Raw genomic sequence first — 27,927 nt, 5'->3', positions numbered from 1 at the left:
GATGGACAAAATTGTGTACAAAATTCAATTAAGTTTATCCAGTCTGTCATAGATCAACAATAAGGTCTTCAGAAAAATAAGACTTTACTGTCATTTGTTTTGTTTGGAAGACAATTATAAAATGTGCCACATAAAAGCAATATCACTGAGTACAAAACAGATGTTCATATATCATCACAGTTCATACAGCCAGTGGTGCTGTTTCCATCAGGAGAACTGCAGAACCTTCTGCAGCGTCTTCCTGATGGTCACCCTCTCCTCGGGCACGCTGTCAGGGATCATGCCAGCGCTCCTCTCTGCACTCAGCTGAATGTCCGGCCTCCTCTCTCTGACCTCCTGCAACCCTGCTTGAGTGATGTTCCTGCAGAAATCCACTTTTACCTGTCGCAAACTGACACCATGGGCCACCACAGCTTCTAGGATGCAGTCTGTGATGCAGACACAATTCTCCAGATGCAGATGGCGCAGCTTCCTGCAGCTCCTAAGTACAGAGGTCACATCCTGGTCAGTGATGTGGCCACAGCCGGACAACGTTAAGGAAAGCAGGTGGGGACACCTGTGGGCCAGACAGCAGTCTGTCAGTCATCACACAGTGGAAGTTTGGACAAAACTGACAGAAAGATCTGTGTCCTTTTAGTTGTGGTGCCTTGGGACATGTAGCAGAGTAGTAAGTGGTTATCTTCATGAACAAACCCATCTGGAGTAAACAATACTCTTTATTGTGTGCCGAATCTTACATTACTAAGGAGAAGCAATTTGATCTGGTTGACAGTTGAGCAGTTTAATACTGACAGGCTGTTTTTTGGTTTTTTTTAACACTCCTCTGGGTGTATGTTTCCCTCCTCTAAAAAAAGCCTTTGTGATTAAAAGCAGTGTCTGGTGGTGCTGCAGTTCGGAACAAGTGCCACGTTTGATGCATGCATGGTGAAAAAAGGGTTTCTGGATTTAAGTTTGCAGAAACAAAATGTAAAAAATGTCTTTTTTTTTCTCCCAGTCATGAAACGCTCCAGCCTGCAGGCAGAGCTGGCACACACGTTCTCACGGCACCGGACTGAAGATGTCGTTTCACGTTCACTGATGCGGATTACATAAAGACTTATATAATCTTACCACTTAACCACATGTGAGCCAACACACATTCCACCCCCACACCCCACCCTCCCCACTCCCCGGCCCTTTTCAAGTGTTGTGGGTACTGTCCCAGTAACCCTGTTACATGCACAGTCGATGCACGTGCCCGCTTGCATTGCTGCATGGGACCGGTCTATCAGCGGATGTAATTGCACGGTATTGACGTCAATGAAAAGGGAGGAGGAACAAGAAGCTGGCAGTACTGAGATACTCCGTTGCTTTCCAGTACAGTTTGTGATCTCAAAGCCAGAAGGTAGAGCCAATGGAAGTAAACATGACAGCAATAAAAACTTCATCAACCCTTCTTACATAATGCACCCAATCATTGTGCCTCCTCTCACTTCTGTGCAAAACTCTGCACACAAACACACACACAGACCCATTACCTAAAATATATATATATGTGTGTATGTATGTATAGAAGAAGCACCCAAGAGGCAGACCTCCTTCACAGACCAGCAGTGGCACTCTTTACATTACAGTTACATATTTTACCTTCTGGTTTCCATTTTAGGAAACCAGAAGGTGAAATCAGCAGAGACAAGCATTTATTCTTACCTTCTGACATCCTGCTTTTGAAAGTAGCAAAGAAAATATAACAGCACTCATATATCTGAGCATATTGAAATGCGTCCATGTGAGGTAGCACACACAGGGGTACTAACTGTTTTCAGTCGTGTGTCCGTCTGTGTGTGAACAAAATAATTTATATAAAAGCATTGGGCCAAGGTGAAACATTTGGCCCAATGTTTTTATATAGGGGCATTTAGAATTGGATCCATCCATCCATTTTCTATACCCACTTACTCCAATTAAGGTTCATGGGGGGGGGGACTGGAGCCTATCCCAGCAGTCATAGGGTGAGAGGCAGGTGATCGCTTGTTCATCAGGAAGGTTTTTTTTCGCCATTGTCCTTGCTCAGAGGGCTTGGTAAGGTTAAACCTTACCCTTGTGAAACACCTTGGAGTGAATTATGATTTGGCGCTATGTCAATAAATTCAATTGAACCTGATTGGTTTATTTTATGTTCAGGCCATGATTAGCTGACTAAATATAACTTCTTTATGTGGGCATGCACCACTCACTTCAGACCATGTGCTATAATTTATCAATATAGGACCTGCAAAGTTACATACAAATTACATGTAAAGGAACATTTGGCAAACACAGTATAAACATGAATTCTGGTTTTTGCATAACTATATATTACAAGTTTTAAATTTTGTGTAGTTACAAGTTAGACTTTCATGTTTATTATTGGCTGAATAATCAGCAGTTAATTATTTTGTGATCCAAAATTAAGTAACACTTGGGAAACAGAATTACTGCAAATAACAAATATTTTTGACTCGACAGACACTCTGGATAAATATAATGTAATTTAATCAATAAGCTTATAAATAAAGCATAGTTAACTAGAAGCACTCAGAGAGTGCAAACCTCCGCCAACGCCATGGGGTCACTGACGCCATAACATCTACACGCCGTGGAATCATTGAACCTAAAAAAGTCTAACAATGATGTTTGCTCAGTAGTAAAAAAAAGTTTCATCTGCTGTGACTGGATAGCATGTATCCTTAGCGCTTGGCATCACAGTTTATTGCAACTTGCACCTTTCCCAGAAGCTACTGTCATCTGAGCACTGATATTGATATTCATGTGCTTATAGACAAAAACAAATGAGACAAAATTAAATTTATTATTCAACTAAACTGCAAATATATGAATTTTTTAACATTTATGAAACACTTCTCTAAATAAATAACAGTAAATTCTGAAATAGAACTATTTTTTTAAGTGTTGCATGTGCTACACAAGGCCATAGGGTCACCGACCCTAAAGAGATTCACTCCTTGGCACAGTGATCTATTCAACAATTCAGTGTTACAACCAAATCTATGATACATACACTTTTCTTTCCTTTATATTTGACATCCTTGACCATGAAAACATACCACTAGAACTTGGAATCACTTTTATGCCTTTATTAGTTCAAAGGTTATTGTATAAAAATGATTTTTCGGTAATGGCAGTTTTCTTCTGGATCTAGCTCCATAACATTTGAAGCTACATCAAATCTGATGACACCTTACTGAATCAGTACAGATTCAGCTACAATTTGGTGTTAGTTGTGCATCTCTAGCTTCATTTGTCACCTCACACTGACCCTTTTTGTATTTTCCCTATATTTTTGCATATTCTAGATCACCAGATCCGGAATCCGGATCCGATCATCACCAAACTTTGTTGTTTGATAGAACATTTGACTATGTTACACCCTAATTTTTTTCAAGCCTTTCTGCCTTGTTTTTGTGGAGTTAGAAACTAGAATGTCAAAATTCCCACTATCCCGCAATGGTGAAGAATCCTTTAAAAAATTCCTGGATCCGGATCGTGATCTGGATCACCACTAAAATTTAATCACTTGTTCCTCTTGTCATTTCCAACCACTCCACAAAATTTCAACAAAATCTGTTCAAAACTTTTTGAGTTTTCCTGTTGACAGTCAGACAAACAAACAAACTCGACCGAAAACATAACCTCCTTGGCGGAGGTAATACAAATCAGGTAGACGGTTTTTGCTTCTTCTTCTTCTTCTTTCGGCTGCTCCCATTAGGTGTCGCCACAGCAGATCAGTCATTTCCATTTCACCCTGTCCTCTGTAACTTCCTTTCTCACACCAACCACCTGCATGTCTTCCCTCACCACATCCATAAACCTCCTCTTTGGTCTCCCTCTTCTCCGCCTGCCTGGTGGCTCTATCCTCAGCGTTCTTTCTCCCTATATTTGTCTCCAAACCGTCCCACCTGAGCTGTCCCTCTGATATGTTCATTCCTAATCTTGTCCATCCTCGTCAATCACAAAGAGAATTGCAACATCTCCAGCTCTAGCTCTTGTCTTTTTGTTAGTGCCACCATCTCTAAGCCGTACAACATAGCTGGTCTCACTTTTGTCTTGTAAACTTTCCCCTTCACTCTTGCAGATATTCTTCTATCACAAATCACTCCTGCCACCTTTCTCCACCCTGCCTGAACTCTTTTCTTCACCTCTCTACCACACTGTCCATTGCTTTGGACAGTTGACCCCAAGTATTTAAAGTCATCTACTTTCACCACTTATACTCCTTGTAACTGCACTTTTCCACTGGGCTCCCTCTTATTTACACACGTCTGGCTCCTACTGACTTTCATTCCCCTTCTCTCCAGAGCATAACTTCACCTTTCCAGGCTAGACTCAACCTGCTCTCTACTCTCACTGCAGATCACAATGTCATCTGCAAACATCATAGTCCATGGAGACTCCTGTCTGATCTCATCCTTCAACCTGTCCATCACCATTGAAAACAAAAAATGACTCAGAGCTGATCCTTGTTGTAATCCCACCTCCACCTTGAATGAGTCTGTCATTCCTACTGTGCATCTCATCGCTGTCACACTATCCTGTACAGTAGTGTTCAGAATAATAGTAGTGCTATGTGACTAAAAGATAATCCAGGTTTTGAGTTATTTCTTATTGTTACATGGGAAACAAGGTACCAGTAGATCAGTAGATTCTCACAATCCAACAAGACCACGCATCATGATATACACACTCTTAAGGCTATGAAATTGGGCTATTAGTAAAATAAAAAGTACAAAAGGGGGGTGTTCACAATAATAGTAGTGTGGCATTCAGTCAGGTGAGTTTGTCAATTTTGGGAACAAACAGGTGTGAATCAGGTGTCCCCCTATTTAAGGATGAAGCCAGCACCTGTTGAACATGCTTTCTCTTTGAAGCCTGAGGAAAATGGGACGTTCAAGACATTGTTCAGAAGAACAGCGTAGTTTGATGAAAAGTTGATTGGAGAGGGGAAAACTTATACGCAGGTGCCAACAACTTTCTCGGCTGTTTCATCTACAATGATCTCCAAATGCTGTAAAATGGACAAAAAACCAGAGACGCATGGAAGGAAAAATGGCAAACAACATCAAAACTGGATAGAAGAATAACCAGAATGGCAAAGGCTCACCCATGATCAGCTCCAGGATGATCAAAGACAGTCTGGAGTTACTGTAAGTCCTGTGACAGTTAGACGACGCCTTGTGTGAAGCTAGTTTTATTGCAAGCATACCCGCAAAGTCCCTCTGTTAATAAAAGACATGTGCAGAAGAGGTTACAATTTGCCAAAGACACACATCAACGGCCTAAAGAAGAAATGGAGGAATCTTTGTGGACTGATGAGAGTAAAATTGTTCTTTTTGGGTTCCAAGGGCCGCAGACAGTTGTGAGACGACCCTCAAACTCTGAATTCAAGCCACAGTTCACCAGTGAAGGCAGTCGATGCATGGTGGTGCACGCATCATGATATGGGCATGTTTCACCTACTATGGTGTTGGGCCTATATATTGCATACCAGGTATCATGGTTCAGTTTGGATATGTCAAAATACTTGAAGAGGTCATGTTGCCTTATGCTGAAGAGGACATGCCCGTGAAATAGGTGTTTCAACAAGACAGTGACCCCAAGCACACTAGTAAATGAGCAAAATCTTGGTTCCAAACCAACAAAATTAATGCCTCGCAGATGTGAAGAAATCATGAAAAACTGTGGTTATACAACTAAGTACTAGTTTAGTGATTCACAGGATTGCTAAAAAAGCAGTTTGAAGATAATAGTTTTGAGTTTGTAGCATCAACAGCAGATGCTACTATTATTGTGACCACCACCCTTTCTAGGTTTTTTTTTACTAATAGCCCAATTTCATAGCCTAAGAGTGTGTATCATGAATGCTTGGTGAGACTCTACTGAATCTACTGGTACCTTGTTTCCCACGTAACATACGAAATATACTCAAAACCTGGATTAACCTTTTAGTCACATATCACTACTATTATTCTGAACACTACTGTACATGGGGTGATTCTTAACTACGGCACTATTGGCCTTGTAACATGTAATTTCCCACCACACCATTGCCTTACAATATAAAGCGCCTTGGGGCACACTGTTTGTTGTGATTTGGCGCTATATACATGTGCTCTGATGTCACTGTTTATCTCCATAGAAACTACCCAAACAATCTTTCATACAAAATGTTTAAAGGGACATTTAACATTTAACAAACTACATTGTGTTTTAAAAAAATTCACAACAGTTGTATGACATTGAATACCCCAATTATGTTTGGATTATTTTACTGATATTTTATTCAGAGATATTTTAAAACATTAGAAAAAACATTTTCTGTACCATTTATTTTTCATTGAAGATCAAAAGTCTGGGTGTGGGACAAGCACAAAACGGCAATATTTGCATATAATGATGCTGAGGAAAAGTGAACAAGTCCTCATAGGACAACTAGAACAAATTTCTTAAACACTTTCATTGTAAAGATAACTCATAAAAGTGTGAAATTTTCCCCTTTTTTTTCTGTTTTTTCATACAATATGATCAAAGGACATGATAAGTGCCGTAGTCTAAGAATCACCCACATGTCCAGCACTACTCTCACATACATCTCTGCCACTCCCGACGTTATGAGAGAAGATGCTTTTTCTGATAATTTGGGGCTCAGCAGACATTTGGCACCTTTGATTGAACAACAGTACTGAGCCATGAATGAGAGCCACAGAGGTCTATGTTTCCATTATTCTTTATTCCTGTTCTGGGGAGTCAAACACCTGTTAATACTTTTTTGTGGCTATAACTTGCTCTGAAGTCATTTTCACAAGAAGATATTATTTAACTGGCATGAAAATGCTCTTACTCTTTGAACTTTAGGTTATGCACTCTGCAAGACAGTGTTATTTTGTGTAAAATTGTAACACTGCACAATTAAGATAATCAAGATATCTGAGCTGTTGATGCCTCTGTCTGATTCTGGCATTTGATTAGTACTACAATGGAAGTATGTGAAATTACACAATAAACATTCATAGAGACATGCTGCATTTCATAGCTTTTGCTTTGAAGGGGTAATAAAAGATGAGCCTAGTGTCAGAGTTTGGATCGTGTCTTATCCAGTAAGAAGCAGCCAGAGACATGTGCGTTCAGTTTTTGATGGCAACAAAGAGCCAATTGTAGGCTTCCACCTGCCTGTGTAAATCACCAATCTGCAGCTGACTGGGAGGGTCTGTGGCTAAATGACTCTTTATTGCCCCCACAGCCCCGAGCAGTCCCCTCCCACCTCGTCACATGCTCTGCCTTTCTTTTAGGGAGGGTTTATCAGTTGCCAAGAGCACGGCTGAAGGGCTGGTGAGACGCAGGCCCCAGACAAAGTTGATGGTTCTAGATTTGACCCTTATCTCACTTGGCTTCCATCTCTTAATTTCACAATACATTAAAATCCCACAAGGATGCACGCTGAGCACAGTGTGTGCCAGTGTTGTTTCTTCTCTTTTGTCCTAGACACACTCCCTCACGTCAGCAGTTACTGCTGGCTGCCTGGAAGAAACTGTCCAGAGACCTCATTAAGCCTCTCCAGGCTAATTCCTCTGTGCAACCACACAGACAAGCACAAGGCCCAAAGCCAGCAGAAACCACTTGTTATGTCTTTTAGCAGCTCGTCAAGTCCATCCATTGCATAATTTAATTGTGAGGTAACACCATTTGGGCATTGACACGTGTGTGTGGTCCCCCAATTTAAGGGATCAAAAAGATCTCGTCCAATGGCTGACTGAGCTGTTATGTTATTCCTTCTTTCTTCATTGACAAGTTTGCAGAGTCACTTAAACTTTTTTATATAGCAGTATACAAGAGTATAGAGCTGCCCCTTGTCACAAATCCTGTTCATGATTTTCATGGGAAGAATTTCAAGGCACAGTCAGGGATTGCAGTGTGACCAGTTTGGTGATCTTAGACTACATTGTTGTTTTTTGCGGATGATATGGGTCTGTTGGCATCATCAGTGACTTCTGATGCGCACTGGGTGGGTTTGAGGTTGACTGTGAAACAATGGTGATAAGGATCAGCACCTTCAAATCTGACACTGCGGTCGTCTGACCGAAATGGGTGGCTTGTTCCCTCTGGATCAGGGAAGAATTATTGCCACAAGTGTAGATTCAAGTACCTTAAGGTCTTGTTCATGAATGGGGGTAAGATTGAGCATGACATCAACAGATGGAATGGGGCTACGTCTGAGGTCCTGTAGATATTGCACCAGATCATCATGGTAAAGAAAGAGCTGAGCCAGAAGGCGAGGCTTTAGAATTACCAGTGGATTTATCTTCTTATCTTAACCTGTGGTTATGAGCTTTGTTGAATGACTGAAAGAACAAGGTCAGAGATTCAAGGGATGGAAATGAGGTTCCTCCATCGGTTATCTGGGCTTACACTCAGGAACAGGGTGAGAAGCTGGAATATGTGGGTGGGATTCGGAGTAGAGTCGCTGTATCATCACATCAAAAGGAGCCACCTGAGGTGGTTTGGGTATCTAGTGAGTATGCCCACTGGTCATCTACCTCGGTAGGTCTTCCAGGTACATCCAACTGAGAGTAGGCCAAGGGGAAGAGACAGTACATGCTGGAGGGATTATATTTCCCAGTTGGCTTGGGAACGCCTCAGGATCCCCGTGGAAGAATTAAAGCATTAGTGTCCAAAGATGTTCCAGAGGTGGCCAAGAGGGTGCAGATTTTCTTTACAACGACTGACTCCAGCAGGTGATTTCACTGATTAACATCACTTTGAGCAGATGGGATAAGTTCTTCAGTGAAATCACCTGATAGAGTCCGTTACAAAGAAAACGTGCACTCTCTTGGCCACCACTGAGTTAGAGGAATTGGCCAAGGACAGTGAAGTGTGCAATGAGGTGGTTGGTCTGTTGCAACCATGATCTGGACCCGGATAAGTGTCATAAAATGAATGAATATATGAATAAGGTCGCACCACTTAACTACCTTTGGTCCTGGATGGCAGCTAGCCAAGCAACCACTTAATCACCACTTCTTCAAAGCAAATGTCTATCTGCAGCCAGGTGAATCATGGTCATTCCCTTGGTCTTGTCCAGCTGCTGGGGCCCTCAACATTGAACCACCAACATGTTAGATCGTGCCTGGAGAAACGCAACACATGGCCAAAATGTCAGAACTGACGCAAAATACAAGTGATATTCTTCATCTGTGTCTCTGGAAGTAACAGGTCATTTGACACTAGATCATTCCAAACATATCTAGTACCAAAAAGATCCAGTCATTGTCTCAGGCCAAAAATAAGCATTCTCTTGCAAAATATCTGCATCACCAAACACCTCAGTCCATTGACTTCATGATTCCAAAAACTCTTCCCAGGCGTTTGTCAATCTTAAAGGCAGGCAACTCAGAAAAATGAAGGTCACTGCTGAGATAACTGACATCTCTACTAGTTCAGCACTGTCACCACACACAGATGCACTTCTCCAGGAACTTATTGAAAGCCTCAATTGTAGTTTTGATCCAGGATTATTGCCAAACCAAATACTTTCATTCATTTTCAGCCGCATATCTGGGTCCGGGATGCAGTAAACCTAGATACCCCGATTCCTAAACCTAAGTCAACTAGGGGATTAAGGACCCACCTTACGTGCTTACTGTGTATATTTCTGCTTCTCTCTTCAGACCAATTCTACTTGTGTGTGGAAATATATGTCAAGGTAGAAAACTGCGATTCTGCCAGATCACAGTCTCTACAGTAGGATTGCAATCGAAGTTGCTACCAGTAGAGACTGTGATCATAATCTAAAATAGTTCTCAGAGGAACTTGTAACTAAAGTTACATTATTGAGTTTGAAAACCAAAATTTTGGAAAATGCTCCATTTCACATACTTGAAATGCACAATGCTTGATTATACAAAACTACAACACGATTTTAGTTGCTGAATATAGGAAAATATGACTAGGACTTCCCAATTGATATTTTACTACATTTCTGATCAGTGTTTACTTTTTCAAGTATGGTTGATCGGTGCTGTTACATTCTCTACTGGTAGAAACTTTGACCCAAATGTTGTCAAAGTAGCACTCTGATGGATGACAGAGATTATGATCGCAATCTCTACTGGTAGAGACTCCGATTGCAATCTCTACTGGTAGAATCACAGTTTCTTACAGACCACAGTGCAGTTTCTATCTTGACATGTATATAGGGTTGTCCCAAACAAAATATACAACATTTAAAAACATCGGTTTGACCCTTAAATGCTACAAACTTAATCACTTATGTTTCTTTTTTACCTTGCAGAGGCCCTGAAGTTTATGTGATGCCAAGCAGACTCAGGAAAATGCAAAGATTAACCATACTCAGCGAACAAAAATTATTGAGTTTTGGCACCAGACCAAGAGTCTCAAACAGGTGCTAGATTGACAAATTGCAGGGCCATTATTGACATTGGTATGAAAAACTTCAACCTTTCAGCTTTCTATCCAGCCATAAATTTATTTCCTAGACATATGCTTTGATCATTTTCTTTGCTGATAAAATGTTGCATATTTTTTGGGGACACCCGAAGTGTTTTAGAATGTGAGACAAATGTTTGCTTTTGGGATGTGATTATAATATGTTGAATGCGTCACTGTGTTTTTTGTGTGAGCAACAGTACAGTTTTGTGTGTTAAGTTTGAAGAAAGAGACAGAGCTTTGAAAATGTATGTAAGTAGTTGTAAAAATCTGTAACACATTTCAGTTTTGGTAAATAGAAAAACAAAATAATATCTGGTTCAACTAATTAAAAACACCAGAAGTTTAGAAGCAGTTTAAATTTGTTGCAAGCAACAATTCAAAACAAGTCAAAATCAGTTCTGTCAGAACACAAAAAAAAAAGCAAATTCTGTGAGAAGCTGGAACACATTAACACAGCACATGAGAGCATATTTAGAGCGGAATCCTGAAAATGGTAATACAATAATCAAATTCGATACAAATACTCCTTAGACATTACTCTTTTGAAATAACCAATTAGCCACCTGAATTTTTAATAGGCAGCCAGGTAGGGGTCAATTGAAGAATTACACAGGAGTCAAAATTAAAAGATGCTCTAATCATATAGAAAACTAAATGACATTATTCACTTGATCATAAAGATTCCAAAAAGGTCTATCTATCTGGACTATTTGTGACTGAATGTTATGGAGTTATGGGGTACAAACAGCAAGAATGGTGACAAAGGTCAGTTTCAATTTGTACAGAGATCACAAGTTAAAGTTGCTCCAATTTTGGTAAAAAGTGATGCAAATCATTAGTTGAGTTAACAGAGTTTTAAAAAGGAATAATTTGGACCATGTATCATGCTTAGTTATCATGTTACAGGTTGACATATGTGACATGACTTTTTAACCTACCATCTCTGGTTCTCAAGACCAGGCACCTAAGTGGCTCCACTCTATTCTACTCTTCTATTCTACTCTTCTTCTTTTAGATATTTAGATATACCTTAGTATACACTAGTAGAGTTCAACCTTAGAATTGGAACGTATTATAGAAGACAAACTGAATTTTCATGTCATAGAATCCAATGGACGTTGTGCTTGTTTGACCTTTACTTTGGAGACCAAACATTCAACACTGTCAAAACTATTCCATTTATTAATCCTATTAGCTCAACCAATAATTTGCATCACTTTTGCCAAAATTGGAGCAACTTTAACTCTTGACCCCTGTACAAACTGAAACTGACCTCTGTCACCATTCTTGCTGTTTTTACCCCATAAATCCATAACATTCAGTCACAGATAGTCCAAACTATACCTTTTTGGAATCGTTATGATCAAGCAAATAATGTGGTGTAGTTTTCTATGTGATTGGAGCATCTTTTAATTTTGACCTCTGTGTAATTCTTCAATTAACCCCTACCTGGCTGCCTATTGAAAATTCCAGTGGCTAATCGGTTATTTCAAAAGAGTAATGTCTACGGAGTATTTGTGCCGAATTTGATGCTTGTATCACCATTTGCAGGATTGTTTCAGTTATCTGCTGCACAACATGAACATGTGACTTTTTCTCCCTTCCTCTTCTAAATAACTTGTATTTATTCTGCAATCAAAAGCATTACATTTGATTTCTATCCAACTCAATCAACCAATCATTTCAGCCATACAGATAATTATAAATATCTTAGTATTGACCATGAATAACAAAAAACTATGCTGCACATCTTATTGTGTTGTTGTATTGAAGATTCACATAGAGTTAAGATTTCCTCATTCTCTTCGTAAACTTTCACATGATGAAAATATACATTTGAGGCTGCATTTGTGCTGCTGCTTTGCAACATAAAATGTGTAATTCAACAGTTAACCTTCTGTTTTTCATCACTGGCTGTGGGGGTAAAGAAATGTTTAGTTGGATGTGACAAATCACCAGAGAATCCCACAAACACTCACATGTGGCAGACGTGGGCCAGGAATGTGCTGACCACACGCTCGTGTTTGCTGCAGATGTCCTTCTGAAACGCGGTCTTCAGCCAGTCCTCAATGTTGCACACTTGCAGGACCCTGCTGGAGTACCAGCAAATAGTCAAGTACCGCAAGGACGGTCCCAACACAAAATTGTCCCACCGAAGCTGACACGGAGAAGTGAAACGGAGCAGACTCCAGAGACGGTGGTCCAGGAAGACCTCTTGTAACCGGTGACATGTAAGGGATAGACTCTTCCGGGTGTCCTTGTCCAAGAAAGAGAAAAGGTGGAGGAGACACTCCTGGTTGAGTTGGGTGAGATGCATCGTGGGTCATCTCAACACAAAAAGAGGGACCTTGCGCTCGAAGTAATAAGAGGCCTGATGGTGAGCAGCAACAATGAGTCTGCAGCATGTATTGTGTGACCTAGATACATGATGCCTCCTTCGGCACATGCTGCAGGCCTGCACATATAAGGACGTGGACGAGAGGTTATTTTGGGAAGACAACTGGTGGTACAGACAAACATGGAAGTGTTTGAGCCTTGCACTCACTTTCCATCTGTCATACGGCTCTAAACAGGCAGCAAACAGCCTGTTGGACTGAGGCAAATGTTTACTCTGCCACGTCCTACTTCTCAAATGGACGCTATTTAACCCACAACAAATTGTCAATTTAAAACTACATTAGTTGTTTGTCTGAAATTTTGTGGTTTATGATAAATATATAATTTTTGATAACGTAGCATTATTGTTAAAAGGTGGTGCTCATACATTTTTCCACCTCATATCTAGAATTAAGCACCAGTCCAGTGTGCCTCTGTAGGATCTGTGGAGGGAGAAATTTCATTAGAGCATTTTAATGACACACATGAATTGCACAATATCCCACTTTGTTGACAACCATGAATTTTGTCCTGTTTGTTTGGCAACACTAATTATTATGTATATTTATATCAGGGCAACGTTTTCAGAATAATTCTGAATACTATTGTTTTTATAAAGCACTCCTTAATATCGGCTGTTGAAGTGACATGCAAATTTGCATTTGATGTTATTGAGTTAGTGTGCTAAAGGTATGCAAATATATGCACCATACCAACCTGAAATCCAGACAGCACATCTGTCGGTGTTTGTATAGTGCAAGTATCAAGTATCTACCATGGTAATGAGTTATTATTCCCACAAAAGAACCAAAAATATGGTTAATATTGAATATATGCATTATGCTGTTGTTGGTCTTTCAGCTGATCCCTGCTGCTCAGGGTTACCACAGCAGATCCAGCACAAATCTGCATCGGGGTTTGGCACGTTTTACACCAGATGCCCCTCTTTACGCAATTTCACTGAGAAACATCACACAGTTCCTTAAACCTGTCACTGGAGAAACACGCACAGCCCCCTGGTCTTCCCAAGTACTCTCCTAGCCAAGTACTAATCAGAATTTACTCTGCTTCCCTTCTGCAGCGCAGACTGCCTGCTGCTGAATATATGCATCATATCACCCCAAAATCTGGACAGATCATCTACGACTATGTCCTGAATGCACATAGCAACAATAACTCCTAAAAGTTTTTTATTCACACACATTTCTAACAACCACACAAAAGTAAAATAAAGTCTGTGAGATGCAATTCACACTCACTGACTTACCTCAAGATCTGTCAAGATGCACACCACCTTTCAGTTTAGCGTTCCTGGAACTGCACTGCTCGCACATCGCTTTGCTCATATTATTATTATTATTATTATTATTTCAAGTAGTAGTGGTAGTAAGAAAAGATGTCTTCAAAAGTGAACCTTTAATCTAGAGGTGTTGTGGGGGACAGAGTCTCCCCCCACGCCCCCTTTCCGTCTGGATTCACCGCTGGTTTGCCGTCTGAGCAGCAAGAATGGATCATGTGTATTTATGCAGAAAGCATGACCAAATTGACAGGTAAGAAAGATTTATCAGCATTTTTTATGTCATGTTGTCCTCAGAAAGAGACTTTAGCTGCATTTGGTTAGAAAAAGGGCATTAATATTTCTTGTTATTACGCGTCCTGGGTCTTCATTCATCCTGGAGCTGAATTAATTTTAATTAAAATTAATTCATTCATTTTAATGAAGACCCTCACAGAGCAGCACAGTTTTAAAAAGCATAAAAATGTCTTAGTAAAGATCAGTGCAGGTGTGCTGCCGTCACCGTGCTTTGAGAAACTTTGAGAAACGACAACTGTTATTTTCAACTCGGAGCTGCTCTGCCCACGGGCCAGTTTTAATGCTGCGACTGACCTACACTATCTTTGTGATCAACCGGTCTGGCACCCCTGATTTATAATGTATAAAAATACAAAAATAATAGTAATGCACAGTGACTTGGAGAAGTAACTTTAATCTGATTACTGATTTGGAAATATTAATGTGCTAGATTACTTGTTACTAAAAAAAAGTGGTGAGATTAAAGTGACGCATTACTTGGCATCCCTGTTCTTCAATAACATAATAAATGAACAATTATTTATATTACAGTTCACTCAGAATCCTTTGTGCTGCTGTAAGGTGAACTATTGCTCCTGGCATAAAGGAACTTATTAAAATTTTCCCCCTGCAGTTTTATTTTTAAAATGGGCCCACATTATTTTGGTTGCTGAAATTTCTCCAAAAGAGCTTATACCTTAAGAGCGCAGTGTGGTTGTCCTTAGAGTGCACAGCAGCAAACTGCAGCAAACTGCGGTATTGTATCACTTCCTGTTCCGGAGCACAGCGGTGTTTTTCTGTATCTGTTAGCTGTTTAATCTGCGCAGTTAGATTGATCTAGTTATCTAGATTACGATTTGTTTCCCAGTGTAATCTTTACGTGCCTTAACTAAAGCACTCCTTCTGCTGAATCACCTCTAAATTATTTACACATTATTCACTTTGCGTGTTTTTAGGAATCCGCTAGCTTAACGTAGCTACTAGCTCTTAGCCGATTTAGCATGGCGGCTTCTCCTGTCTCTCCTGCACTTTTCTGCTCTGGGTGTGAAATGTTTAGTTATTCCTCGGCCTCCTTTAGCAGTAACGGTACTTGTAATAAGTGTAGCTTATTCGTAGCTTTGAAGGCCAGGCTGGGCGAATTTGAGACTCGGCTCCGCACTGTGGAAAATTCTACAGCTAGCCAGGCCCCTGTAGTCGGTGCTGACCAAGGTAGCTTAGCCGCCGTTAGTTACCCCCTGGCAGATCCCGAGCAGCCGGGAAAGCAGGCCGACTGGGTGACTGTGAGGAGGACGCGTAGCCCTAAACAGAAGCCCCGTGTACACCGCCAACCCGTTCACATCTCTAACCGTTTTTCCCCACTCGACGACACACCCGCCGAGGATCAAACTCTGGTTATTGGCGACTCTGTTTTGAGAAATGTGAAGTTAGCGACACCAGCAACCATAGTCAATTGTCTTCCGGGGGCCAAAGCAGGCGACATTGAAGGAAATTTGAAACTGCTGGCTAAGGCTAAGCGTAAATTTGGTAAGATTGTAATTCACGTCGGCAGTAATGACACCCGGTTACGCCAATCGGAGGTCACTAAAATTAACATTAAATCGGTGTGTAACTTTGCAAAAACAATGTCGGACTCTGTAGTTTTCTCTGGGCCCCTCCCCAATCGGACCGGGAGTGACATGTTTAGCCGCATGTTCTCCTTGAATTGCTGGCTGTCTGAGTGGTGTCCAAAAAATGAGGTGGGCTTCATAGATAATTGGCAAAGCTTCTGGGGAAAACCTGGTCTTGTTAGGAGAGACGGCATCCATCCCACTTTGGATGGAGCAGCTCTCATTTCTAGAAATCTGGCCAATTTTCTTAAATCCTCCAAACCGTGACTATCCAGGGTTGGGACCAGGAAGCAGAGTTGTAGTCTTACACACCTCTCTGCAGCTTCTCTCCCCCTGCCATCCCCTCATTACCCCATCCCCGTAGAGACGGTGCCTGCTCCCAGACTACCAATAACCAGCAAAAATCTATTTAAGCATAAAAATTCAAAAAGAAAAAATCATATAGCACCTTCAACTGCACCACAGACTAAAACAGTTAAATGTGGTCCTATTAAACATTAGGTCTCTCTCTTCTAAGTCCCTGTTGGTAAATGATATAATAATTGATCAACATATTGATTTATTCTGCCTAACAGAAACCTGGTTACAGCAGGATGAATATGTTAGTTTAAATGAGTCAACACCCCCGAGTCACACTAACTGTCAGAATGCTCGTAGCACGGGCCGGGGCGGAGGATTAGCAGCAATCTTCCATTCCAGCTTATTAATTAATCAAAAACCCAGACAGAGCTTTAATTCATTTGAAAGCTTGTCTCTTAGTCTTGTCCATCCAGATTGGAAGTCCCAAAAACCAGTTTTATTTGTTATTATCTATCGTCCACCTGGTCGTTACTGTGAGTTTCTCTGTGAATTTTCAGACCTTTGTCTGACTTAGTGCTTAGCTCAGATAAGATAATTATAGTGGGCGATTTTAACATCCACACAGATGCTGAGAATGACAGCCTCAACACTGCATTTAATCTATTATTAGACTCTATTGGCTTTGCTCAAAACGTAAATGAGTCCACCCACCACTTTAATCATATCTTAGATCTTGTTCTGACTTATGGTATGGAAATAGAAGACTTAACAGTATTCCCTGAAAACTCCCTTCTGTCTGATCATTTCTTAATAACATTTACATTTACTCTGATGGACTACCCAGCAGTGGGGAATAAGTTTCATTACACTAGAAGTCTTTCAGAAAGCGCTGTAACTAGGTTTAAGGATATGATTCCTTCTTTATGTTCTCTAATGCCATATACCAACACAGAGCAGAGTAGCTACCTAAACTCTGTAAGGGAGATAGAGTATCTCGTCAATAGTTTTACATCCTCATTGAAGACAACTTTGGATGCTGTAGCTCCTCTGAAAAAGAGAGCTTTAAATCAGAAGTGTCTGACTCCGTGGTATAACTCACAAACTCGTAGCTTAAAGCAGATAACCCGTAAGTTGGAGAGGAAATGGCGTCTCACTAATTTAGAAGATCTTCACTTAGCCTGGAAAAAGAGTCTGTTGCTCTATAAAAAATCCCTCCGTAAAGCTAGGACATCTTTCTACTCATCACTAATTGAAGAAAATAAGAACCCCAGGTTTCTTTTCAGCACTGTAGCCAGGCTGACAAAGAATCAGAGCTCTATTGAGCTGAGTATTCCATTAACTTTAACTAGTAATGACTTCATGACTTTCTTTGCTAACAAAATTTTAACTATTAGAGAAAAAATTACTCATAACCATCCCAAAGACGTATCGTTATCTTTGGCTGCTTTCAGTGATGCCTGTATTTGGTTAGACTCTTTCTCTCCGATTGTTCTGTCTGAGTTATTTTCATTAGTTACTTCATCCAAACCATCAACATCTTTATTAGACCCCATTCCTACAAGGCTGCTCAAGGAAGTCCTACCATTATTTAATGCTTCGATCTTAAATATGATCAATCTATCTTTGTTAGTTGGCTATGTACCACAGGCTTTTAAGGTGGCAGTAATTAAACCATTACTTAAAAAGCCATCACTTGACCCAGCTATCTTAGCTAATTATAGGCCAATCTCCAACCTTCCTTTTCTCTCAAAAATTCTTGAAAGGGTAGTTGTAAAACAGCTAACTGATCATCTGCAGAGGAATGGTCTATTTGAAGAGTTTCAGTCAGGTTTTAGAATTCATCATAGTACAGAAACAGCATTAGTGAAGGTTACAAATGATCTTCTTATGGCCTCGGACAGTGGACTCATCTCTGTGCTTGTTCTGTTAGACCTCAGTGCTGCTTTTGATACTGTTGACCATAAAATTTTATTACAGAGATTAGAGCATGCCATAGGTATTAAAGGCACTGCGCTGCGGTGGTTTGAATCATATTTGTCTAATAGATTACAATTTGTTCATGTAAATGGGGAATCTTTTTCACAGACTAAAGTTAATTATGAGTTCCACAAGGTTCTGTGCTAGGACCAATTTTATTCACTTTATACATGCTTCCCTTAGGCAGTATTATTAGACGGTATTGCTTAAATTTCATTGTTACGCAGATGATACCCAGCTTTATCTATCCATGAAGCCAGAGGACACACACCAATTAGCTAAACTGCAGGATTGTCTTACAGACATAAAGACATGGATGACCTCTAATTTCCTGCTTTTAAACTCAGATAAAACTGAAGTTATTGTACTTGGCCCACAAATCTTAGAAACATGGTGTCTAACCAGATCCTTACTCTGGATGGCATTACCCTGACCTCTAGTAATACTGTGAGAAATCTTGGAGTAATTTTTGATCAGGATATGTCATTCAAAGTGCATATTAAACAATATGTAGGACTGCTTTTTTGCATTTACGCAATATCTCTAAAATCAGAAAGGTCTTGTCTCAGAGTGATGCTGAAAAACTAATTCATGCATTTATTTCCTCTAGGCTGGACTATTGTAATTCATTATCAGGTTGTCCTAAAGTTCCCTAAAAAGCCTTCAGTTAATTCAAAATGCTGCAGCTAGAGTACTGACGGGGACTAGAAGGAGAGAGCATATCTCACCCATATTGGCCTCTCTTCATTGGCTTCCTGTTAATTCTAGAATAGAATTTAAAATTCTTCTTCTTACTTATAAGGTTTTGAATAATCAGGTCCCATCTTATCTTAGGGACCTCGTAGTACCATATCACCCCAATAGAGCGCTTCGCTCTCAGACTGCAGGCTTACTTGTAGTTCCTAGGGTTTGTAAGAGTAGAATGGGAGGCAGAGCCTTCAGCTTTCAGGCTCCTCTCCTGTGGAACCAGCTCCCAATTCAGATCAGGGAGACAGACACCCTCTCTACTTTTAAGATTAGGCTTAAAACTTTCCTTTTTGCTAAAGCTTATAGTTAGGGCTGGATCAGGTGACCCTGAACCATCCCTTAGTTATGCTGCTATAGACGTAGACTGCTGGGGGGTTCCCATGATGCACTGTTTCTTTCTCTTTTTGCTCTGTATGCACCACTCTGCATTTAATCATTAGCGATCGATCTCTGCTCCCCTCCACAGCATGTCTTTTTCCTGGTTCTCTCCCTCAGCCCCAACCAGTCCCAGCAGAAGACTGCCCCTCCCTGAGCCTGGTTCTGCTGGAGGTTTCTTCCTGTTAAAAGGGAGTTTTTCCTTCCCACTGTAGCCAAGTGCTTGCTCACAGGGGGTCGTTTTGACCGTTGGGGTTTACATAATTATTGTATGGCCTTGCCTTACAATATAAAGCGCCTTGGGGCAACTGTTTGTTGTGATTTGGCGCTATGTAAAAAAATTGATTGATTGATTGATTGATTAGGTCCCAGTTCTTAGGTTCCAAGCACACAGTGACAGCTGGGTGGGAACTGTACTGTATTTGTCAAGATTTATTAATTGAAACAGTGAAATATTTTACACTTTTTCAAATGCCCTCCTTGTCCCTGCAAAAGAATCTCTAAGCTTTTGTGGGTTTACTCATTAAAAGGTCCTGTATGTGCACGAAGCATGCACAGCAAGTACCACTTGTGGGGAATTAACTGACATGATGATCTGAGAAGACAAAGTAGGCCAGTTTGCACTGTTTATTGCACCATTGTTTATTGTACTCATTGATTCATTCTCTATATCTGTTTACTCCAATCAAGGGTTATGGGAAGCCTGGCACCTATCTCAGCAGGCACAGGGCGAGAGGCCGATTCACACTGTGATCTGAAGTGGATGATTCTGGCCAACATAACAGATTCTCAAACATCTTTGAAACACATGCCATTAGTGTGACATTTGCATGTAAGTGTGAATGTTGCTTATCTGTGTGTGGCCCTGTGATGGACGCGCATCCTGTCCGGGAAGTGTGTGCATTCCCACGCTGATGGTTAGCACGCCGTTTGCCAAGGGAGAGATCAAACTCGACCAGCACTAAGGTCTTACAGACTCCAGTCGATGTCAATCGGGAAATGCTGATGCTCGTCATGGTCAGCAGAGGCAAATGGAGCAGTAATGGCATGCTAGAGGAGGTGGCGTAGTGGTAGTGGAGCACAAGACTTTCAATTTTAGCAAGAATGTCGAAAATTTTAACCATGTTAAATTTTTCGGGGAGCACGATGAACACCGGTGTTGCCTGACTGACTTCAACTTAACTCCTGCAGAGTCTGCCAGACCTCAGCACTGTTTGATGTTAACCAACTTTTTCCCCCAGCAAGTGATGGGATAATCGTCAGAGTGGAAATACACCCACACCACGGACAGGACGCACATCCATCACAGGGTCACACACAGACAAACATATTAACACTCACACGCACACCTATGGACAAGTTAAAGTTACCAGTTCACCGCATGTCTTTGGAAGCAAAAGGAAGTCAGAGCACCTGGAGGGAACCCATGTGAACACAGTGAAAGCATGCAACCACACACATAGGGACAGGCAGGAAGTGATCCCATGACCTTGCTGTGAGGCACCAGTGCTAACCACTAATCCACTGTGTCACCCTTTACAATAATAATTCTCCCTCTACAGTGCAAAATATCATTAAATGAATCAAGGAATCTGGAGGAATTTCAGTAGGTAATGGGAAAGGGTTTGCATTAATTTAATTTTTAATTTAATTTAACCTTTATTTAACTAGGTTAGTCCCATTGAAATGAAGACCTCTTTTGCAAGGACAAGTCTAAGGTTTCCAATTCACCTAACCTGCATGTCTTTAAATGTGGGAGGAAACTGGAGTACCCAGAGGGAACCCACACAAACACAGGAATCGAACCCATGACCTTCTTGCTGTAAGGCAACAGTGCTAACCACTAAGCCACCATGCTGTGAAGTGCTGCAATTAAGAGCCATCATTCATCAATAGCTGATATAACCACACAGGCAAGAGATTACTTTGGAAACGTTTGGCAAGCTCTGAAGGGAGTTGCATTCAGAAATGTCATTTAAATCTATACACAAAAGAAGCCTTATGTTCTTGTCCAGAATTGGTATTGATGTCTCTGGGTTTGGTGCATGGAGCCCTATAGAAAATGAGCTAAAGGGGTCAGTAGCCAGGTATTCTCATGGACCAGCAAGGAGGCGGTGCTGCCAGTTTAAGCCCTGGAAACAAAAAACACGGTTAGAAAATAAACAAATACAAAATACAGTCAAAATACCTAAGAGCTGTGTTTATTATCAATGTACCAGAGAAAGAAAAGAGACATTACTGAGTATCAAAGTAGTTTTAATTAGTAAAATGAGCAGAAATGTTTTCCACTCATCACTTTCTGTAACTGTTTTAGTGCATTTTAATCAGTAAAATGATTGTGGAAAAATGTCATTTCAACCGCAGTTTTCAGTATCACATGCGCATACAAGGTTTTGTATAACACTGAGGAATAACTGTGCACACCTTATCTAAGATACAATGTAAATCATCCTAGATAGAAGAAGAGGACCAAAGACAAAGCAGACCATCCAGATTGTTATCAGCAACAAGTCCAAAAGCCAGGGACTGACTGCCATGGTATGGAGTTGTATCAGTGCCCAAGGCAAATGTAAATCACACGTCTATGGCAACATTAATGCAGAAAAGTATATTGAGATTGTAGAATAACATATAACAACATATGCTGCCTTCAAGATGACATTGTTTTAAGGTATTAAAGGCACTGTGCTGCGGTGGTTTGAATCATATTTATCTAATAGATTACAATTTGTTCATGTAAATGGGGAATCTTCTTCACAGACTAAGGTTAATTATGGAGTTCCACAAGGTTCTGTGCTAGGACCAATTTTATTCACTTTATACATGCTTCCCTTAGGCAGTATTATTAGACGGCATTGCTTAAATTTTCATTGTTACGCTGATGATACCCAGCTTTATCTATCCATGAAGCCAGAGGACACACACCAATTAGCTAAACTGCAGGATTGTCTTACAGACATAAGGACATGGATGACCTCTAATTTCCTGCTTTTAAACTCACATAAAACTGAAGTTATTGTACTTGGCCCCACAAATCTTAGAAACATGGTGTCTAACCAGAGCCTTACTCTGGATGGCATTACCCTGACCTCTAGTAATACTGTGAGAAAACTTGGAGTCATTTTTGATCAGGATATGTCATTCAAAGCGCATATTAAACAAATATGTAAGACTGCTTTTTTTTTGCATTTACACAATATCTCTAAAATTAGAAAGGTCTTGTCTCAGAGTGATGCTGAAAAACTAATTCATGCATTTATTTCCTCTAGGCTGGACTATTGTAATTCATTATTATCAGGTTGTCCTAAAAGTTCCCTGAAAAGCCTTCAGTTAATTCAAAATGCTGCAGCTAGAGTATTGACGGGGACTAGAAGGAGAGAGCATATCTCACCCATATTGGCCTCTCTTCATTGGCTTCCTGTTAATTCTAGAATAGAATTTAAAATTCTTCTTCTTACTTATAAGGTTTTGAATAATCAGGTCCCATCTTATCTTAGGGACCTCATAGTACCATATCACCCCAATAGAGCGCTTCGCTCTCAGACTGCAGGCTTACTTGTAGTTCCTAGGATTTGTAAGAGTAGAATGGGAGGCAGAGCCTTCAGCTTTCAGGCTCCTCTCCTGTGGAACCAGCTCCCACTTCTGATCAGGGAGACAGACACCCTCTCTACTTTTAAGATTAGGCTTAAAACTTTCCTTTTTGCTAAAGCTTATAGTTAGGGCTGGATCAGGTGACCCTGAACCATCCCTTAGTTATGCTGCTATAGACGTAGACTGCTGGGGGGTTCCCATGATGCACTGAGTGTTTCTTTCTCTTTTTGCTCTGTATGCACCACTCTGCATTTAATCATTAGTGATTGATCTCTGCTCCCCTCCACAGCATGTCTTTTTCCTGGTTCTCTCCCTCAGCCCCAACCAGTCCCAGCAGAAGACTGCCCCTCCCTGAGCCTGGTTCTGCTGGAGGTTTCTTCCTGTTAAAAGGGAGTTTTTCCTTCCCACTGTCGCCAAGTGCTTGCTCACAGGGGGTCTTTTTGACCATTGGGGTTTTTACGTAATTATTGTATGGCCTTCCCTGACAATATAAAGCGCCTTGGGGCAACTGTTTGTTGTGATTTGGCGCTATATAAATAAAATTGATTGATTGATTGATTGATACATTTTTTAACAACATAAAATCACATTCTGCACATATGACAAAGACATGGCTGGGGAAGAAGAGGTTATGGATACTGTGCAGTTCTGACCCATCCCTGACAGAGAAAGTGTGAAGATTTTTTTTTTTTTTTTTTTGGGGGGGGGGGGGGGGGGGGGGTGAATAAATAAAAATGCAACAACAATATTTATCATACTGTTCCAACTTTTTCCTGATTTGGGGGTTGCAGCTGTACATGTAGGGGGCACCATATAAAAATCTTGCCTAGGACACCAAATTGGTCAGGGTCCACTCTGTCTGCAATTTAAGATAATCAACAAAACCCTGTAATTTCGAATCCTAATACACAAAAGACCCATGGAAGAAAGGCACAAGCACACCCAGTGTTGTGCAGTATTTCACCAAAAAGAACAGTAAACGATGGCTCAGTGTGTCTGAAATTGCTCAGAGGACATTTTGAGATTGCACATGGCAGGATACCATTATACTGCTCTCCTCACTCCACAGCACTGCATCATGAGTTACGTCCTGTTTCATGAGCCTGTTAAGCAGAAGGAGGGGGGAGCGAAGGCAGGACACTGGAAAATGCCGCTGTGGGGAAGGCGATTACAGCCTGTACCCTGACTCACCATGTCATGATGTCCTTAACTGAATCTCTGCAACACAGTGCATCTGGACTTTTTCCACACAACAGCCTTATTCTAAAATGGAGTATATTAATTTTTTTTCCCCTAAAAATTCTACTCACAACGCCCAATAATGACAACATGAAAAACGTTTTTTTTTTAATTTTCGCAAATGTATTAAAAATAAAAACTAAGAAATCACATGAACATGCAGTGAGGCAAATAAGTATTTGACCCACTATTGATTTTGCAAGTTTTCCCACCTACAAAGAACAGAGAGGTCTAATTTCTATCATAGGTACACTTCAACTGCCAAAAAAAAAAAATCCAGAAAATCACATTGTATGATTTTTAAGTAATTAATTTGCATTTTATTGCATGAAATAAGTATATGATCACCAACCAACCAGCAAGAATTCTGTCTCTCACTGTTTGTCTTTAAGAAACCTTCCTATTCTGCACTCTTTACCTGTATGAATTACACATGTTTGAACTCATTACCTGTATAAAAGACACCTGTCCACACAATCAATCACACTCCAACCTATCCACCATTGCCAAGACCAAAGAGCTGACCTGCATGAGGCTGGGATGGAACAGGCAAGCAGCTTGATGAGAAGACAAAAACTGTTGGCGCAATTATTAGAAAATGGAAGAAACACAAGATGACTGTCAGTCTTCCTCAGTCTGGGGCTTCATGCAAGATCTCACCTCATAGGGTAAGGATGATTCTGAGAAAGCCTAGAACTACATGGGCTGACCTGGTCAATGACCTGAAGAGAGCTGGGACCACAGTCACAAAGATTACATTAGTAACACATGATGCTATCATGGTTTAAAATCCTGCAGGGCACGCAAGGTCCCCCTGCTCAAGCCAGCACATGTCCAGGCTCGTTTGAAGTTCACCAGTGACCATCTGGATGATCCAGAGGAGGCATGGGAGAAGGTCATGTGGTCAGATGAGACCAGAATAAAGCTTTTTGGTATCAACTCCACTTGCCGTGTTTGGAGGAAAAAGGATGAATACAACTCCTAGTGAAGCATGGGGGTAGAAACATACTTTGGAGGTGCTTTTCTGTAACAGGGACAGGACAACTGGACCATATTGAAGGGATGGATGGGATCATGTATTGTGAGATTTTGGTGAACAACCAACTTCCCTCAGTAAGAGCATTGTAGATGGGTCCTGGCTGGGTCTTCCAGCTTGACCTGAAACACACAGGGCAACTAAGGACTAAGGAGTGACTCTGTAAGAAGCATTTCAAGGTCCTGGAGTGGCCTAGCCAGTCTCCAGACCTGAACTCAATAGAAAATCTTTGGAGGGAGCTGAAACTCAAGTTGCCCTGCGACAGCCTCAAAACCTGAAAGATATATATGGAGGAGTGGACCAAAATCCCTGCTGCAGTGTGCAGACATGGTCAAGAACTACAGGAATTGTCTGACCTCTGTAATTGCAAAGTTTTCTGTACCAAATATTAAGGTCTGTTTTTGTATTGTATCAAATACTTATTTCATGCAATAAAATGCAAATTAATTATTTAAAAGTCATACAATGTGACTTTATGGATTTTTTTTTAGATTCCGTCTCTCACAGTTGAAGTGTACCTACTTTAAAAATTACAGACCTCTCCATTCTTTGTAGGTGGTAAAACTTGCAAAATGAGACCGTGGATCCAATACTTATTTCCCCACTGTGTAAGTATTCACACACTTTGCTCAATACTTTGTTGATGCACCTTTGGCAGCAATTATAACCACAATTCTTTTTGAATATGATGCCGCAAGCTTGGTGCACCTATCTTTGGGCAGTTTTGCCCATTCCTCTTTGCAGCGCCTCTCAAACTCCATCAGGTTGGATGGGGAGCGTCGGTGCTCAGCCATTTTCAGATCTCTCCAGAGATGTTCAATTGTATTCAGGTCTGGGCTTCCGTCTGGCCACTCTACCATACAGGCTTTATTGGGGGATTGCTGCTGAGATGGTTGTCCTTCTGGGAGGTTCTCTCTCCACAGAGGAATGCTGGAGCTCTGACAGAGTAACCATCAGGTTCTTGGTCACCTCCCTAACTAAGACAATAAAGTTTATCAGTTTGAACATGAAATATCTTGTCTGTGGTGTATTCAACTGAATATAGGTTGAAGAGGATTTGCAAATCATTGTATTGTGTTTTTATTTACATTTTACACAACGTCTCAACTTCATTGGAATTGGGGTTATAAACCTGAATGGTCTTTGTTATTGGACTTCTGTGCTAGTCACGGACTGTCCATAACGAACACCATGTTCGAACATAAGGATGCTCATAAGTACAATCGCAAGTACAATTCCCTGACTAAGGCCCTGCTCCCCCAATCGCTCAGTTAGAAGGGCGGCCATCTTACGAAGAGTCCTGGTGGATCCGAACGGCTCAAATTACAGATGATGGAGGCCACTGTGCTTATTGGAACCTTCAAAGCAGCACAACTATTTCTGTACCCTTCCCCAGATTTGTGCCTCAAGACAATCCCATCTCGGAGGTCTACAGACAATTCCTTTGACTTCATGCTTGGTTCGTGCTCTGACATGCACTATCAACTGTGGGACCTTATATATAGACAGGTGTGTGCATTTCCAAATCATGTCCAAGCAACTGAATTTACCTCAGGTGGACTAATTACGGCGTAGATCTCAAGGATGATCGGTGGAAACAGGATCCACCTGCGTTCAATTTTGAGCTTCATGGAAAAGGATGCGAATACCTGTGATTTCTTAGTTTTTTATTTTTAATAAACTAGCAAAAAATGTGACATCAAACTTTTATCAGAACATATAGATAAGGACATGAAATGCCAACAGATTTATTAAACTGCAAAAAATATGCTTTAACATTATTTAACTGTACGACAGTTCCTGTACTTTTAAAACAGTTTAATTGATTTTATCCTCCAGCAGAACTGAATAAAATTCCATCATCAACTTCACCAGGACCTTTTATGGGACTAATGGAATGTTTTATGGTCGCTATATAGAAGCCATTGACTAATATAAACATGTGTCATTTAAAACAGTAATTAAACATTGTTGCTTGCTGGATTAAAACAAAAAACATTTTTCACTTAATTATTGGCCTTTAAAAAATATAAAGGTTTTTTTTTCTTGCACAAGAAAACATTCTAAATTGTCTAATTCTGACAACACATTAAAGCATTTTTTTTTTCACCTCTGCAAACCAACAAGGGAGGGCAGAGGTTGTTACCATTCCTGTGTGTGTTTGTGTGGAATATATCAAAAGATAGTGGACAGACAGCAATACATATTTTTTGGACATCACATAACAGAAGAGTAAATTAAATTTTGTTCAGTCAGATGCTTTTTTTAAATAGATCTTTATGACAAAGGGCTTTATTTGATCTATATTAAGATTTTTTTTTTTTGGTGGGCGGGCACCCTATTCAATAATTTTCTAAGCCAGTTACTGGGTGAGAGACGGGTGCACCCCAGACTGTCCACCAGTCTACTACAGGGCTGCTGTTCGGGACACTAGCACATACAGACAAACGTTTGCTCACGTCTGCAGTCAATTTTGCCACCAATTTACCTAAACTCTGTGTCTGTGTAAGTAGGAGGAAACTGTAGCCCTGTAGAGGGAACCAGACCGACACTGGGAGAAGCTGCAAACTTCCCACACAGAAGGGACCAGCTCAGATTCAAACCCAGGGCCCAGCAACAGTGCT

General features: G+C 40.7%; 1 protein-coding gene across 1 annotated transcript; it reads right to left on the bottom strand.

Annotated features, from left to right (window-relative positions):
- Window positions 1–67: 67 nt before the first annotated feature.
- fbxl22 (F-box and leucine-rich repeat protein 22) lies at window positions 68–12,849 on the bottom strand. Its single transcript, XM_034175616.1, has 2 exons — window positions 12,462–12,849; window positions 68–556 (listed from the first exon to the last, which is right to left on the bottom strand). Exons 1-2 carry the CDS (start codon window positions 12,797–12,799, stop codon window positions 208–210), a joined length of 687 nt encoding a protein of 228 aa, XP_034031507.1. The 5' UTR covers window positions 12,800–12,849; the 3' UTR covers window positions 68–207.
- Between the last annotated feature and the right edge of the window lie 15,078 nt (window positions 12,850–27,927).

The sequence above is a fragment of the Thalassophryne amazonica genome, chromosome 8, assembly GCF_902500255.1.
Source record: "Thalassophryne amazonica chromosome 8, fThaAma1.1, whole genome shotgun sequence".
Taxonomy (NCBI): domain Eukaryota; kingdom Metazoa; phylum Chordata; class Actinopteri; order Batrachoidiformes; family Batrachoididae; genus Thalassophryne; species Thalassophryne amazonica.
Note: the sequence above shows the minus strand (reverse complement) of the source record. Positions and strands in the feature narration are given on the sequence as shown.

Coding starts and splice junctions, on each gene's coding strand:
- fbxl22 (XM_034175616.1), bottom strand. CDS start 12,799: ATGCATCTCACCCAACTCAACCAGGAGTGTCTCCTCCACCTTTTCTCT. Junction 557..12,461: donor CTGGCCCACGTCTGCCACAT/GTGAGTGTTTGT, acceptor TCTGGCCCACAG/GTGTCCCCACCTGCTTTCCT.